This window comes from Otolemur garnettii, unplaced genomic scaffold (assembly GCF_000181295.1).
Source record: "Otolemur garnettii isolate 467f Iridium unplaced genomic scaffold, OtoGar3 scaffold00104, whole genome shotgun sequence".
Lineage (NCBI taxonomy): Eukaryota > Metazoa > Chordata > Mammalia > Primates > Galagidae > Otolemur > Otolemur garnettii.
Window position 1 is genome coordinate 2533632 of NW_003852499.1, and position 14766 is coordinate 2548397.

A 14766-nucleotide genomic window follows, 5' to 3' on the forward strand; every position below is an offset into this window, starting at 1 on the left:
AAAAAAAAAAAAAAAAACACACACACACACGCACACACAAAAAAGACAAAAAAAATTTTTTTTAATTTTTAGCTAGGCACGATGGCTCATGCTTGTAATCCTAGCACTAGGGGAAGCTGAGGCAGGTGGATTGCCTGAGCTCATGGGTTCTAGACCAGCCTGAGCCAGAGTGAGACCTCATCTCTAAAAAGTAGCCAGGTGTTGTTGCAGGTGCCTGTAGTCCCAGCTACTTGGGAGGCTAAGGCAAGAGAATCACTTGAGCCCAACAGCTGGAGGCTGCTGCGAGCTAAGATGCCACAGGATCTACTGAGGGCAAGAAAATGAGACTGTCTTAAAAATTTTTTTTCAGGAGGCTGAGGCAAGAGAACTGCCTAAGCTCAGGAGTTTGAGGTTGCTGTGAGCTGTGTGACACCACACAGCACTCTACAGAGGGCGATAAAGTGAGACTCTGTCTCTACCCAAAAAAAATAATTTTTTAATTTAATTAATTGATTAATTTTTTGAGACAGAGCCTCTCTTCAGTGCCCTCAGTAGAGTACTGCTGTGTCATAGCTCACAGCAACCTCAAACTCCTGTGCTCAAGTAATCCTCTCGCCTCAGTCTCCCAAGTAGCTGGGACTATAGGCACTCACCACAATGGTTGGCTTTTTTTTTTCCTTTTAATTGAGACAGAGTCCTGCTTTGTCATCTTTGGTAGATTGCCGTGACGTCATAGCTCACCACAATGCCCAGCTATTATTTTTTTTGTTTTGTTTAGCAGGTCTGGGCCAGGTTTGAAACCATCAGCCCTGGAGTATGTGGCCAGTAGGCTAGTACCCTAACCACTGAGCACAGGTGCCCAGCCTGACTCATTTTTTTTAGAGAGAGAATCTCTCTCTTGCTCAGGCTGGTCTCCAACTCCTGAGTTCATATGATCCACCTGCCTTGGTCTCCCAAAGTGCTAAGATTATAGGCATGAGCTACCACGCTTGGCTCTATTTGGCTGTCAAATTGAATCTCCTCAATCTAAAGCAGCAGTTCTCAACCTGTGGGTCGTGACCCCTTTGTAACAATGAAAATACATGGTGTATTAGGAAGGTTGAGAACCACTGATCTAAAGAATAATGGTGGCTCATGCCTGCAATCCCATCACTTTGGGAGGCCAAGGCAGTAGGACTGGAGGCTAGGAGTTCAAGACCAGCCTGGGCAACATAGTGAGACCCCTCCAACTCTACAAAGAAAACTAAAAAATTATCCAGGTGGTGTGTGCCTGTAGTCTCAGCTACTTGGGATGCTGAGGCAGGAAGATTGTTTGAGCCCAGAGCTTGGACGCTTGTACCACTGCACTCTGGCCGGGATGACAAAGTAAGACCTCATTTCTAAAAAAAAGGTTAAATTAAATTAGAAAATTAATAAAAATTCAAAATCCTATTCCTGACCTGGTTAATTCCTTAGGCTTCCTGCTTCTATTTTTCTTCACTTAGGTATGACTTTTGGCAAATTATTAAATCTCTGTATATCAGTTTCTGCATATGTAGGAATAGACTATAGCAGTCCCTACTCTCAGAGGTCATTTAAATGAGATATCACACACCAAGCCTTTACCATTATGTCTAGGACAGAGTGTAAATGTGGAAGAAGTGTCAGCTGGATCATCTTCCTCTTGCACCTGCGGGCATCCCAGTTTAATGTGTATCTGCCCCCTTGACTCCTACCCACATCCAATTAATAACCCAACCTTCAGCATCTTTCTGACACCTTTTACAATTATCTCTTCCTGTGCTATGGCTACAGTTGTTATAACAAGCCTCCTGCTTCCAGCATCTTTCTTCCTTTCCCATTTCTACTGCATATGACAAGGTAGCCGTTCCTAAAACAGTGCTCTGACACAGCCCATTCTGGCCCTAAACTCTTCAGGGGTCCCCTATGGAAGCCCAGCTCAGCTGTGCTCAGACTCTTTGTCTGAGATTGCCCTCCCTTCCCACCCTCTCCTCCTCCTCTGTCAACTCTCCTCCTGAAATCCCACCTCGCATTCACGGTTTAGGTCAGTGCACCCTTTTCCATGAAGCTACAGGGGATCGCTCTCCCTTGCCCTACCTTTTCAAATCCCATGGCTCTAAATCACTTCCCTGACACTTGTCAAATGCGTATCTTTCTCCCACACTAATGACCACGTTCCTAGAGTTGGAGCCCAGAGCACACGCACCTGTGGACTCTGTAAGGTTGGGCAGTGTACCCAAACATATACATGTATTTATAGATGAGAGAAGGTGACAAGTGCTTCCAGTCTACAGAATGCCAGGTTTCTTGGGCAATCCATCCAGGAGTTGGGAACATGTTGCTGTGGCATGTGGCACAGACACACACAGAGACCCAACAAATTGTCCCTGGTCACCTGCTCAGGTGTCCTTCCCTTGAGGATGCACGTTCTGATGGCATGTGGAAAGGCAGTGAAGTGAGAGGCCAACTCTGTGGCTGAAAGCTGACCCAGGTGCCCAGCCAGGACCCCTTTCTCTCTCACCATGCCCATCCTCCAGCTCCCAAACCCAGACCATCACAGGACAAACCTACCTCCTCTTTGTGGGAATAGCCCCAGATGGCCGCAGCTATCTCAATGGCAAATATCACCAAGAGGAAGCCAAAGAACTAGGAGGAAAAGAGAAGACAGCATGAGGCACCATGTAGCCAACCAATAGTAGCGTCAAAGGGCACCTTGGAACAAGGAAGAATGGCAACTCTCTGGGAACGGCGCAGAAGAGGCAGAGTTTACAGGACAGGAAGAGGTAAGCACAGGCAAGGGTGGAGGCTGCAGTGGGAACAGGTGCCCACAGCCGAGCCCCAAACTGGCATTTAAAGAGTGTTAGTTAAGAGTCAGTGAGCAATAAAAAGCCATTACTCACTCACAAAATCCAGAGATTTGCGGAAATAAAGGAAGTGAATACACTGTGGGGGACAAATGTAACAAATTTTGAAACACGAAGGAGAGAAGGGAAAGGTACCTGTGGGTTCAGGAAAAAAAAGCAAACGTGGTCCTCGAGAAATGGGAAAACAAAGTCCTGGCATTTAGTTGCCTAAAGGAAGTGATAAGACAGGCTCCAGAAAGGAAGAAGGGCCACCCCACACTGGCGCGGGGTGGGCGAGGACAGCACGGTGGCCTGGCCCCACAGCTGGGGCAGGGCCCAAAGATGGGGCAACTGGGGTGGCTGAGGGAAGCTCATGGCCTGGCCTTTGGGGTGCCTTCTTTATCCCATCCCCTTTCTTCTGATCTGTGGGTCTGGTACCCCTGGGGTGGCCACAGGGTCATGGGGAGACTCACCAAGCCCAGCATGCACTGGGACTCCTGCACGGCGCCACAGCAGCCCAGGAAGCCCACCAGCATCATGAGGGCACCAGCTCCAATTAGAATGTAAACTCCTGAGGGAAGGACAGAGAGTAGCCATGGTGGAGACGTCTGTGTGGAGGCCCAGGTGCCCCCTGCCCTGCCCGTTTCCTCTGCATATTCCCCGCCTCTACCGTCCCTACTGTCCTCCTCTCAAGGAAGATGGTCCCCTTAATAAACAGCCTTCTCCACCTCCATGCCTGTCTCCCTCCTGCCAGCTTCTCTCCCAGGACTACTACCTCATGTCCACACTCCTACTCTACTCTTGGCTGTTCTGGATGGTGCCCCTTAGTCCTGAACCTAGGCCAAAGAACAGCCATTAGGAACCATGGATTCTCCTCAGGATGCAAACTGGTCCAGTGTATTAGCTGTTTCTGGCAAGATGAATCTACTCAAGCTAGTTAACATAGGACCCTTCAGGGCGGTGCCTGTGGCTTAAGGACTAGGGCGCTGGCCCCATATACTGGGTGTGGCGGGTTCAAGCCCAACCCTGGCCAAAACTGCAGAAAAAAAAAAAAGGATCCTCCAAATCCAGGCTAACTTCTGGGACTCTCACAGAGGACGCCATCAGAGCAAGCTTCCAGAAGGAAGTGGCTAGGCACACCCACACAGTCATGCTGCCTCCTTCCCACAGGGATGCCTCCCTGCCACCTGTTGGCAAAGGTGTAAGCACCTTGCTCTAGTACAAAGGACACAGTGCTGGGTGACAGAAGACCCTTGTTTTGGTCCCAACACTGCTACTAACTGCTGTGACCTTGAGTAAGACATTTCCTCTTTCTGGGCCTCTATTTCCTTACCAGTAAAATTAAAGAGGTAGGCTGCGAGAGGATCCTTAAAGCACACTCAAGAGGTCTTACAGTAGAACTTGGTTACTACAGGTTAAGAGTGAAAAGGATTTCTTCTTGCTAAGCAGTGGGTGAGTTGAGTGACCCATGGGATGAGAGAAGGGCAGGGACTTCTCTAACTCTCACTCACACCCAAGACAATACAAATTCTTGGGATTGTGGAAGACAGCAGAGCAGCCCTGGCCCCATTAATTCCACACCCCACCAAGGGAATGCCCAGAGGGCCCATCCTACAGTTATACTCTTGAGGAGCCGCTGCTGTCCTGCAGGGACACCGCCCGACTCAGCCCCCTATCCCCTCACAGGCCCCATGAGAAAACCAGCAGAGAAGTCCTAGTGCTTCCTGGTCTTTTTAGCTTTGTTCTACCCAACCTTGGGAGGGGCTGTAGTCACACACTGAGAGCCTGATGGGAAGGACAGCTCGTGAGGCTGGGGGAGTCCTTTAACCTCTCTGCAGTTTTGTATCTGCCAAACAAAAATAGTAATAATATCCACCTCCAGGACTGTTGTCAGTGATAAAATCCACACATGCACAACAAATGCTGCTGCCAATCTCAATAATACAAAGGGCGGGTAGCAATTATTAATAACCCCAGCAGTGAGTTCGCATACTTGCTGCTTTCTCCCCACTGTCCTGGAATTTGGACTAGAGAAATTTCCTTATAGTAAGAGCTGAAGATGAGAGAGAAGAAGAGTCTGTGCTGCTTCCTCAGAATACACTAAAGGACCCATGGTGAGAACTCTCAGCAGGTGACTCAGGGACCTCACTGTCTCACATCTGTACCCTGAGATGAGGCTTTGCAGGCAACAGACTGTGCAGTCTGCACGCAGCTGAGGTGCACGGGCAGCACAGAGGAGAATGCACACAGGGAGCATCTGTGCCTCCCCCTTCTCCCCCACATCTGTCGTGAGGTCAGGTCACGTGGGATCCCTGGCAAACTCCATGTTGTATGAATATGGGTATTGTTCCTGTGCATGCCCGGCTCAGACTGGGCAAGGACACAAATGGAGCTTGTCCTCGAGTCAAGTCCCATCCTCCTAGGCAGAGCAAAGCTGTGGGGCCACGGGCTGGAGTCAGGGAGGCTGGGAAGCCCCTACAAGGGGACCTGGGGAAGAGGGGCAGCCTCCCTCAGTTCTTGGCTCTAACACAGGCAGTTGAGGCAGTTGGACCAACCCCGTTTCTCCCCATCTCACAGGGGCAAGACAACCAAGGATTAGGTCACTTCTTTGAGCTTCATAGCAGGGGCTGAATAAATAGGGGGTATTAAGAGATCAAAAGGATTTACAAGCACATGAAATACAGCGGAGTGGGAATGAACAGACAGACATGTTTTCTCTAAGGCCAGAGCCCAGTTCCTAAGCGCGGAGATCCTGGCAGAGACGGGGGATTTGGATCAGCAGCAAGTGAACCACTAAAGGAGAAAGCATTTCCCATGCAGAAAGTGGAGGGATATTTTCTTAATGGGCCTCAGTTAATGTTACATTAAACATTCATTCCTGGGCTCAGTAGAGGAAGTTTTTAAGATACAGGGTCTTGCTGGCTTTAAATCTTGCTTAGACAGCTGTAGATCTGGAGAGCCTTGATTTAGCCCTCTCTAGGGGGAGGGTCGGGAGGGACAAGCATTCTGTTCCCACCCCCACCAGCTGTCTGCACCATCAAGCCATATAGAGTGGCTCACCTGGAAGTCATGGAACCACTGCAGGGCTCAGGGAGCCTCTTGCAAGGGTCACCCAGTGCTTTCTTTTGGATAGGCTCTTCATGGCCAACACCCCAAGCCTCTTAGCAAAGGCTGGCAATGACAAATGACAAGAGTGTTCCCCTTTGTAAAGCAAGTAAATGTTAGCTTTCTGTCTGACTCATGGAAAAAGTTACCCATCACAGGGCCTTCTCTTCTCAAGGATTACAGTATTAATTTGCTTAAGGGCTGTTTATTCTGCTTATTTTCCAGGCTGACATTATAGGCAGCAGTGGCATATGCCAGCGTGTCCTTTACATGAAAAATGGAACAGTGTTCTTCACTGTTTATCAGGCCTCTCAGCTTAGGTGAGGGAGAGGACGCAGCAGGCACTGGTCACCACCTCAACTCCATCTTGCAAACAGCACCGCCTGCACCTGAGTGGAGGACAACCAAATCCGGCCAAGCCTCTGTTGTCTGCTTGCTTCAAAGTTTATTATCTCCAAATAACATGACCAGGGGTTTGAAGGAACCCTATCCCTGGCCCTCCAGGCTCCCTCTTGGCTGCTTTCCCTCCATGGATGGCTGTCCTCATTTTTCTTTTGAGACAGAGTCTCTTTATGTCACCCTGGGTAGAGTGCCGTGGTGTCACAGCTCACAGCAACCTCCAAACTCCTGGGCTCAAATGATTCTCTTGCCACAGCCTCCCAAGTAGCTGGGACTATAGGCTCCTGCCACAGTGCCCGGCTATTTTTTGGTTGTAGTTGCCATTATTGTTTGGCAGGCCCAGGCTGGATTCGAATCGGCCAGCTCTGGTGTATGTGGCTGGCGCCCTAGCCGCTGAGCTACAGGCACTGAGCTGGCTGTCCTTATTAAGCACCACAGTGGGGTCTGTTTGCCAAGTTCAGTGATTCTGTACCTTGAAGAGGAGCTGGTGTATAATGTGTGCTGGCTTCAGGATGGGGAAAAGGAGGAATGGAACAGTAAAACAAAGGGCCCCAGGCCACAAGCTGGACCAGGTACCAAGTAAGCATAGGGAGATGGCCCTAGGCAAGGATGGAAATTCACAACTTCTGGGCGGACCCCCCCTCCCCCCAGGGGTCCGAACTCAGTGGCCATAGTTCTGGAAGGACACAAAGGAGTTAAGAAGGGCCCTGGCCTGGGACCAAGAAAATGAAGTTTCCCAACATGTTTGCAACTGGGATTATGGATACTGCTGACAGCCTGAATCTCCCAGGGCCTGAATTGGAGAGAAGGCCCATATAAGGTTGTCAGCTATTCTGGACTTAGCATAAACTGTTTGGAACATTGGAAAGTTCTGTTTTCACTGGCTTTCTCTACTCTCTAAGCTGTGGCCCCACTGGAGAAAAGATAGCCCAGGGCTGTTAAGGTTTACAAGAGTCAGCTGCAAGGTTAGGCTGGCCTGTGGGTTGCCCTGCAGACAGTCAGTGGCCTAGTGCAAGGGACAGTCACCACATGATGTCAGGAACAGCAGCCAGGGTGTAGCTGGCACTCCAAGCTCATCTGGGAGAAGGGGTCTGGGCCAACACAAAAGGCTGATCTCACAGCCCAGTGGGGGGAGGGGACACAGAAAGCAAAGCCTTTTTGGCCCTTTGCCCATGGATGACTATTATTCAGTTTCCCAAAGTGGTTAGTGAAGTTTAGGGTCCAGTCAGACCAAGCAGCCACCCAGGGTGATGCTCTGGTATCACTTGAATCATCCCTTGTGTTTTGGGCTTCTGAACACAGAATGGAGCCTTCAAAGCTCAGATAGATCTTTTTCCCAGGAAGAGGGCAGAGCTATGAAGGACCCATATTTCCCTGCAGAGCTAATGGGGCAGTGGTCCCTGCTTCCATCTAGGCGCTGATGTGTCTCTTTGGGATTGTACCTTTAAATCACCCTCCTGATCACTTCAGGGAGGACCACTAACCATAAGGAGAGGCCTTGCAATGACCTTTGGGATCTGACTTTTATGAGGTCCCCCAAGGCAGGACCTAGCTCCTCCCACTGGTGCAGGTCACTTCTGCCCCCTGAATAGCTTCCCCACTGCTATGGGGGTTCTCTCCCTGACTACACCTTGGGTGACACCAAAAGGTGCAAGGGCCCCACCCTACCCTCACCAGTGAGGAAGCTTCAGTCAGTACAGACCCTTTCTATTCCTTTATAGGGAGACCTCCATACCCTGGCACTAACAGTCCAGGAAGCAGCTTTCTTAGGCCTAGTTTCAAATCCTAGTCCTGACTCTTGAGAGGAAAGAGCTTGGACAAGTTGTTATTATTATTATTTTTTAAGATAGAGTCTCACTACGGTACCCTCAATAGAGTGCTGTGATGTCACAGCGCATAGCAACCTCTAACTCTTGGGCTTAAGTGATTCTCTTGCCTCAGCCTCCCAAGTAGCTGGGCCTACAGGCACCCGCCACAACACCCAGCTATTTTGGTTGTAGTTGTCATTGTTGTTTAGCAGGCCCAGGCGGGGTCCGAATCCACCAGCCCTGGTGTATATGGCTGGCACCCTAACCACTGAGCTATGGGCACGGAGCCTTGGACAAGTTATTTAACCTTTCTAGGCCTCAGTTCCTTCCCATCTGAGACAGGAATCATTCCATACTCTTTGCAGAGTTAAGGGCATTAAATTGTATAATAGTACGTGTAAAGACAGCGATTAGCATGCAAGGAAGGGGCACAAAAATGTCTGTTGTCTTACTTCCAGTTCCGTCAACTTCCCACATCTAAAATTATATACAATCAGCCAAAGAGGCCTGGTTAAGAAAAAAAGGAAAGGGCAAGGGAGGCACCTGTGGTTCAAGGAGTAGGGCGCCAGCCCCACATACTGGTGGCAGGTTCAAGCCCGGCCTTGGCCAAAACTGAAAAAAAAAGGGGGGCGGGGCTCAGTGCCGGCGGGTTTGAATCCAGCCCAGGCCTGCCAAACAACAATGATGGCTGCAACCCAAACAAGCAAACAAACAAAACCATAGCCAGGAGTTGTGGCGGACCCTGTAGTCTCAGCTAATCGGGAGGCTGAGGCAAGAGAATCTCCTAAGTCCTAGAATTGGAGGTTGCTGTGAGCTGTGACACCATGGTACTCTACTGAGGGCAACAAAGTGAGACTCTGTCTCAAAAAAAAGGAAAAAAGGAAAAAAATGAGTTGTTAGAAGCAGCCAGAACAATAGGACGGAGCTTCTCTTCTAAGAGACACAGGGAGGGTGGGGCCCTTGCTTGGGAAGTGGTGCCCATTCTTGTGGGCAGTTCCGCTCTCTGCACACAGAGGTCACAGAGGCCTCATGGAGCATGGCGTGGAGGTGGAGGATCTGCCTGAGTGCCCCACTCCCTGCTCCTCCTTCCTGCTCTGTGGAGCATTACAAGCCTGAAGCCTGCTGCAGACTCACAAAAATGCTCTGTTGTTAAAACAAGTCAGGGCTCTATGTAACCTGTTTCTTAAAAACTGTGTGTGTGGGCTTGGCGCCTGTGGCTCAAGTGGCTAAGGCGCCAGCCACATACACCTAAGGTGGTAGGTTCGAATCCAGACTGGGCCCGCCAAACAACAATGATGGCTGCAACCAAAAAATAGCCAGGCATTGTGGTGGGTGCCTGTGGTCCCGGCTACTTGGGAAGTGGAGGCAGGAGACTCGCTTGAGCCCAGGCGTTGGAGGTTGCTGTGAGCCGTGATGCCACGGCACTCAACCCAGGGGGACAGCTTGAGGCTCTGTCTCAAAAAAAAAAAAAAAAAAAAAAAAAAAACCAAACAAAAAAAACAACTGTGTGTGTGGTTTTGTTTTTTAAACACACACATGTACATTGTGCATTTCTTTCCCTTAATTTCTTTCTGACCATAGAGAGATAATCCCAGACAAATTCTACCCAATAATAGAAAGCCCAGCTCAGGTGTTCCACAACCAGAAAAGCTGTTTTTAAGGATCCTCTCAACTTGGCTCAAGAGGTGGAAGAGAAGGTCCACATGGCCCGCCAGCCTTGCTTCCCCAAAGGGCAGACAGATAACTGCTCTCTCCCTCTTTCGTAAAAATAACTTCTTTGGTGGGCAGGAAGGAAGTGACCAAACTTACACTTTGAGCCCGATGATATGACAGCATTATCCTAAAAATAGGGTGTTTCCTTTGTTTCTCGAAAATGAAATGTTTCCTACCTCTAAGCCAGGCTGAAAGTAGAGCTGTGTGTCTGAATCCCCCCAGGCATGGGGACATTATGCCTGGCAGGCCTCAGTCTCCCACTCTCAGAAAGAAGCTGTTACGTGGTGACACAGCAGCCAGTGGCATAGAACAAAGCTAGAAAAGTTACCAAAAAGCCTGTGTATGGAAAGAAACCTGCTGCTTCTGAACATGTTCAGAGACTCCCAAGCAGGTTTAAGTTGGAAACCTTTCCCCTAATGGAAAAGCAGGTTAGAAAACAAATACAACTGAAGACCACGGTAGCACCAGGGCTCCAAAGGGCTGGACAGGGTCCCCTTGAGCCTCCCCTACTATTCTGTTTTCTGGGAGTCTCAGAATCCCTATCTGCACAGTGGGGAGAGAGTACTGTGGTTCCCTGGTATAAAGATTTCTGAATTAAGGGAATGATGAAGCCAAAGAAGTTATGTCATTACGAGGAGAACAGAGGTTCTCAAACCCTTGAGAAAGGGTACACCTTTGACAGAGCCAATGTCACAGAGTCAACATGCCTGACTTAGCCAGCATGAAAAGAAACCACATCAGTCAGAAGCAAATGCATGGGCACAGCTACAAACAAAAACTACATAACTTGAAAGGGACATAACTGGCCAATGAGGCCAGAACATGTTTTTCCCAAGCCCAAGTCCCCAGGTGAACATGGTATCTCCAAACTTGGAAGATATACCCAGTCTTCCCCCTCACCTGTGTAGAAGCTGGAATGGTTATTCTGATTTTCTTGCTCAAAGATACTTTTGGTCTGAGAGTCAAATCGGAGCCACAGTCCAATGGCCAGGACTGCAATTCCTGCAAGCTGCAAAGACATAAGGACATCAGCATTAATTCTGGCTGCCAGAGACAAAGAACTCAGTCCTCAGGCCCTGACGGGTGAAGCCTGACACTTATGAAGGACTCTGGGATCTCTCTTGGTCTCTGCTCCTCACACACATCTGGCAATCCCAGAAGCCTGTGGGTATGGGTGTGTGATCAATCCATGTGCTAGAAGTATCAGCAAGCTGGGAACAAACACATGAGCAGCAGTACATGTGTTTGTACTGGGTAATTTCATAGGCAAGGAAATGCTATATAGTGTGGAATCCAATTATAGCTATAGTGTGGAAATGGACAATTATAGCTACACACAGTAGTACTATGAGAGCATCTCACAAGGATAAAAGGAGCAAGAAGGCTCGACGCCTGTGGCTCAAGTGGCTAAGGTGCCAGCCACATACACCTGAGCTGGCAGGTTTGAATCCAGCCCAGGCCTGCCAAACAACGATGGCTGCTACCAAAAGGAGCAAGAAACACAAGAATACATGCACTATGAGTCCATAAAGTTAAAAATTACTAAATTGAAGCCAGGTATAGTAGCCCACACTTAACAATCCTAGCACTCTAGGAGGCCAAGGCAGGTTGATTACTTGAGCTCAGGAGTTCAAGACCAGCCTAAGCAAGAGTGAGTCCCTAACAAAAATAGAAAAATTAACCAGGTGTTATGGTGGGTGCCTGTTGTCCCAAACTACCTGGGAGCCCAAGAGTTTGATGTTGCTGTGAGCTGTGATACCACAGTATTCTACCCAGGGTGACGGTGAGACTCTTGTCTCAAAAAAATAAAAAAATTTACTAAACTATTTAGGGATGTATATAGATGTATATGCTTATACGTAACTATAAATAATGAAAAGAGTAAAAAGTGATTGTCATCAAGCGAGTGATGACCTCCAGGTGGAGGGAGGGATTTATGGTCAGGGAGGAGCACATGGTGAAGGTGCTGGCAATATTCTACATTTTAACTTGGGTAATGGCTAACTAGACATGGAGACACAAGCACCAAGGAAGGTAGGTGCAATGTCATTAAAGACCCATTGCACCATAAATGACATCAGGCCTCCTCTCATGCTGGTCCCTAACCTCTTCACAAGGCCCAGTCCTGGCCTGACACTGCTGAACTAGATGCTGGGCAGGAGGCCTCCTGCCAAGCCCCCACCCCCACCCCGCCACACTCCGGCGCCAGCTGAGCACCCTGTTGTTGCTCGTACCAGGGCTTGTTGGGGAGAGTGACTCATAGGCCTCTAGTGTAGTGGCTGGCTGGACATGGGAGTGAGTAGGCCCCAGGTTTTGCTGGTCCACCCCCCTCAATGGAGGCACTCTTATGTCAGGGCCCTGCTGGCCAGGGACCTGGATTCTCAGCTCCAGGAGCTGGTGACAGCTGCCTGCCTCTCTTTCCTTTTCCCTGTGACCTGGCAGTGGGTTTGGACATGCTGGGTGGAGAACGGAGATAGCAACATTTGGAGGGGCTGTCCCAGATCTCAGGCTGCACAACTTTGCCCATACCCCAGTGGCATGGGCAGATTTTCTCCTATCACAGAGTGTGTTTCCAGGATTCTTGGCTTCAGTTTTCCCATCCGTAAAACAGGAATGATAAGATGTAGCCCTTCTTTGCCTTTGGCGAGAAGGCTAAAGAATAAAGGAGATTATACCAGAAGTAGTACTCTGAAGGAGGTGGTAACAAATGGGTTTGGGAGAGTAACTTCACTTTATCAGCAGGAAGGTCAACCAGCATGGCATCCCCATCCCCGAAGACAGTCACTCAGCATCTTCCCCAATGTCTCAGTCCTCAACTTAGGTAAGGCAACTCCAAACTAGTAATGACTACACAACGCCGAATACCCTATGGCTGGACAATGTAGAAGAGAAAAACTCATGAAAGAGTTTCAAAGTTACAACGAACCTGAGGTTTTGTGTTACAGCCATGGGCCAGGTTTTACTCCTTATTAATAAGACACGCAGGCTTGGTGCCCATAGCACAGTATTTATGGTGCCAGCCACGTACACCGAGGGTCGTGGGTTTGAACCTGGCTCAGGCTAGCTCAAGAACAAGGACAACTGCGACAAAAAATAGCCAAGTGGGGCAATGCCTGCGGCTCAAAGGAGTAGGGTGCCGGTCCCATATACAGGAGGTGGCAGGTTCAAACCCGGCCCCAGCCAAAAAAGAAAAAAATAGCCAAGTGTTGTGGTGGGCACCTGTAGTTCCAGCTCTTTGGGAGGTGGAGGCAAGAGAATCACTTAAGCCCAAGAGTTTGAGGTTGCTGTGAGCTGTGACGCCTTAGCATTCTACCGAGGACAACTCGGTGAGAAGAGTGAGACTGTCTCAAAATAATAATAATAATAATAATAATAATAAGACACACAAGTGAGTGAAGGTCTCCTGGCCTAATCCAAAGACATCAGAGCATTGCTTCACAGGGTGTGTGTCTCTCCTGCCCACCAGGAACACCCACCAGGAACACCGCAGGCAGCTCAGCCATGGCGGGGTGGGGGGTGGGGGGCAGCTGGGAGCACTGTGGGTTGGAATAGGTGTGTGGCTTAAGCCTGTATACATGAGGGACTGGCACACTCAGAGGAGAGGGGGGTCTTCACTTGGTGGGTGGCAGGCCCTGGCTTAGGTCCCTCAGGGCCCTTGAGAGTTAAAGGCACAAAGGTAATACTTTTCTCCAACAAAAGAGGCCCAATGAGGCCCCTGGAATGGGAAGACGGGGCTCTGCCCCCCTTCCAAACGTACACAGGTTAACTGGAAAACTGCAGGCTGGAGCCCAGTTTGTTTGGCCAGCACTTAGCCACAACCTGTTTCTTAGCCTCGGCCTCTCTCTCATCCCGGTCCTGGTGATACTGTTGTAAGCACTTGGAATGTGACACAAACAGTGCTTGTTACTGTCCTCTTTGCTCCAGGCTTGGGCTTTATCCAGGAATCATCCCCAAGTCATCTTATCCCCCATGACTGAAGTTACTCTCTCATCCCTTACCTGCCAGGGAAATTCTTAAACAGGTTACCACATAAAGAATGAAAACGCTCTGGCTCGGTGCCCATAGCTAGGTGCTAGGGTGCCAGCCACATACAACAGGGCTGATGGGTTCAAATCCAGCCCAGGCCTGCTAAAAACAACAATGACAACTACAACCAAAAAATAGCTGGGCATTGTGGCGGGCGCCTACAGTCCCAGAGAGACTGAGGCAAGAGAATTGCTTGAGCCCAAGAGTCTGAGGTTGCTGTGAGCTGTGACACCACAACATTTTACCCAGGGTAACATAGTGAGACTCTGTCTCAAGAAAAAAAAAAAAGAATGAAAACACTCCGGGCCAGCAAGGGAACTATGCTAAGGAAGATGAGACAAAGCTACACTTTGCACAGAAGCTTTTCACAGGCAGGAGTGGGTCTCCTTAGGAATGACTGCATGCTCAGACAGTGACACGTACCCAAGTGAAACCTCCAGCTGTACAGCCTTGTCCATTTCATAGAAAGCCTTAGTTTTGAGAACCCTGAGCCAATTTATAAAAGTCTGTCATTTATCTGGTCTTGGTGTACAGGTGGTAAAAGGAACACACCAGGCTGGAGAAATGCAACCAGAAGGGAAAGGAAGCATTTCCAGCCTGAACTTGACCAAGCACCAGGCCAGATACAAGAGTCGGAAGTCCCGTGTTTGGACCCCACCCCAAAACTAACATCATGTTCATTGTTTTGCTACAACGAGGAAGGAAAACTCTCCATAGAGTGAGCATCGTCCAGTCCCTCAGGAGGGTTTAAGCCACACCCCTCTTCTAGCCCACAGTGCTCCCAACTGAGCCCACCACAGGTGAGCTGCCGGTGGTGCTCCTGGTGGGCAGGAGAGACTCACACTTCTCCCCCAGGAAGCAAAAAGAGGAGGACAGGCTGGGTATGGTGGCTC

At 49.4% G+C, this 14766-nt stretch overlaps 1 protein-coding gene across 1 annotated transcript in view; it reads right to left on the reverse strand.

The window, feature by feature from the left end:
• Positions 1-14766, reverse strand: part of CD9 (CD9 molecule) — a 41340-nt gene that overhangs the window by 3427 nt on the left and 23147 nt on the right. Inside the window, exons 2-4 of the mRNA XM_003796415.3 lie at positions 10748-10856; positions 3296-3393; positions 2551-2625 (exon numbers count right to left, since the gene is read on the reverse strand). Of these exons, the coding sequence (XP_003796463.1) occupies positions 2551-2625; positions 3296-3393; positions 10748-10856 (282 nt within the window). The remainder of the gene's footprint in view (positions 1-2550; positions 2626-3295; positions 3394-10747; positions 10857-14766) is intronic.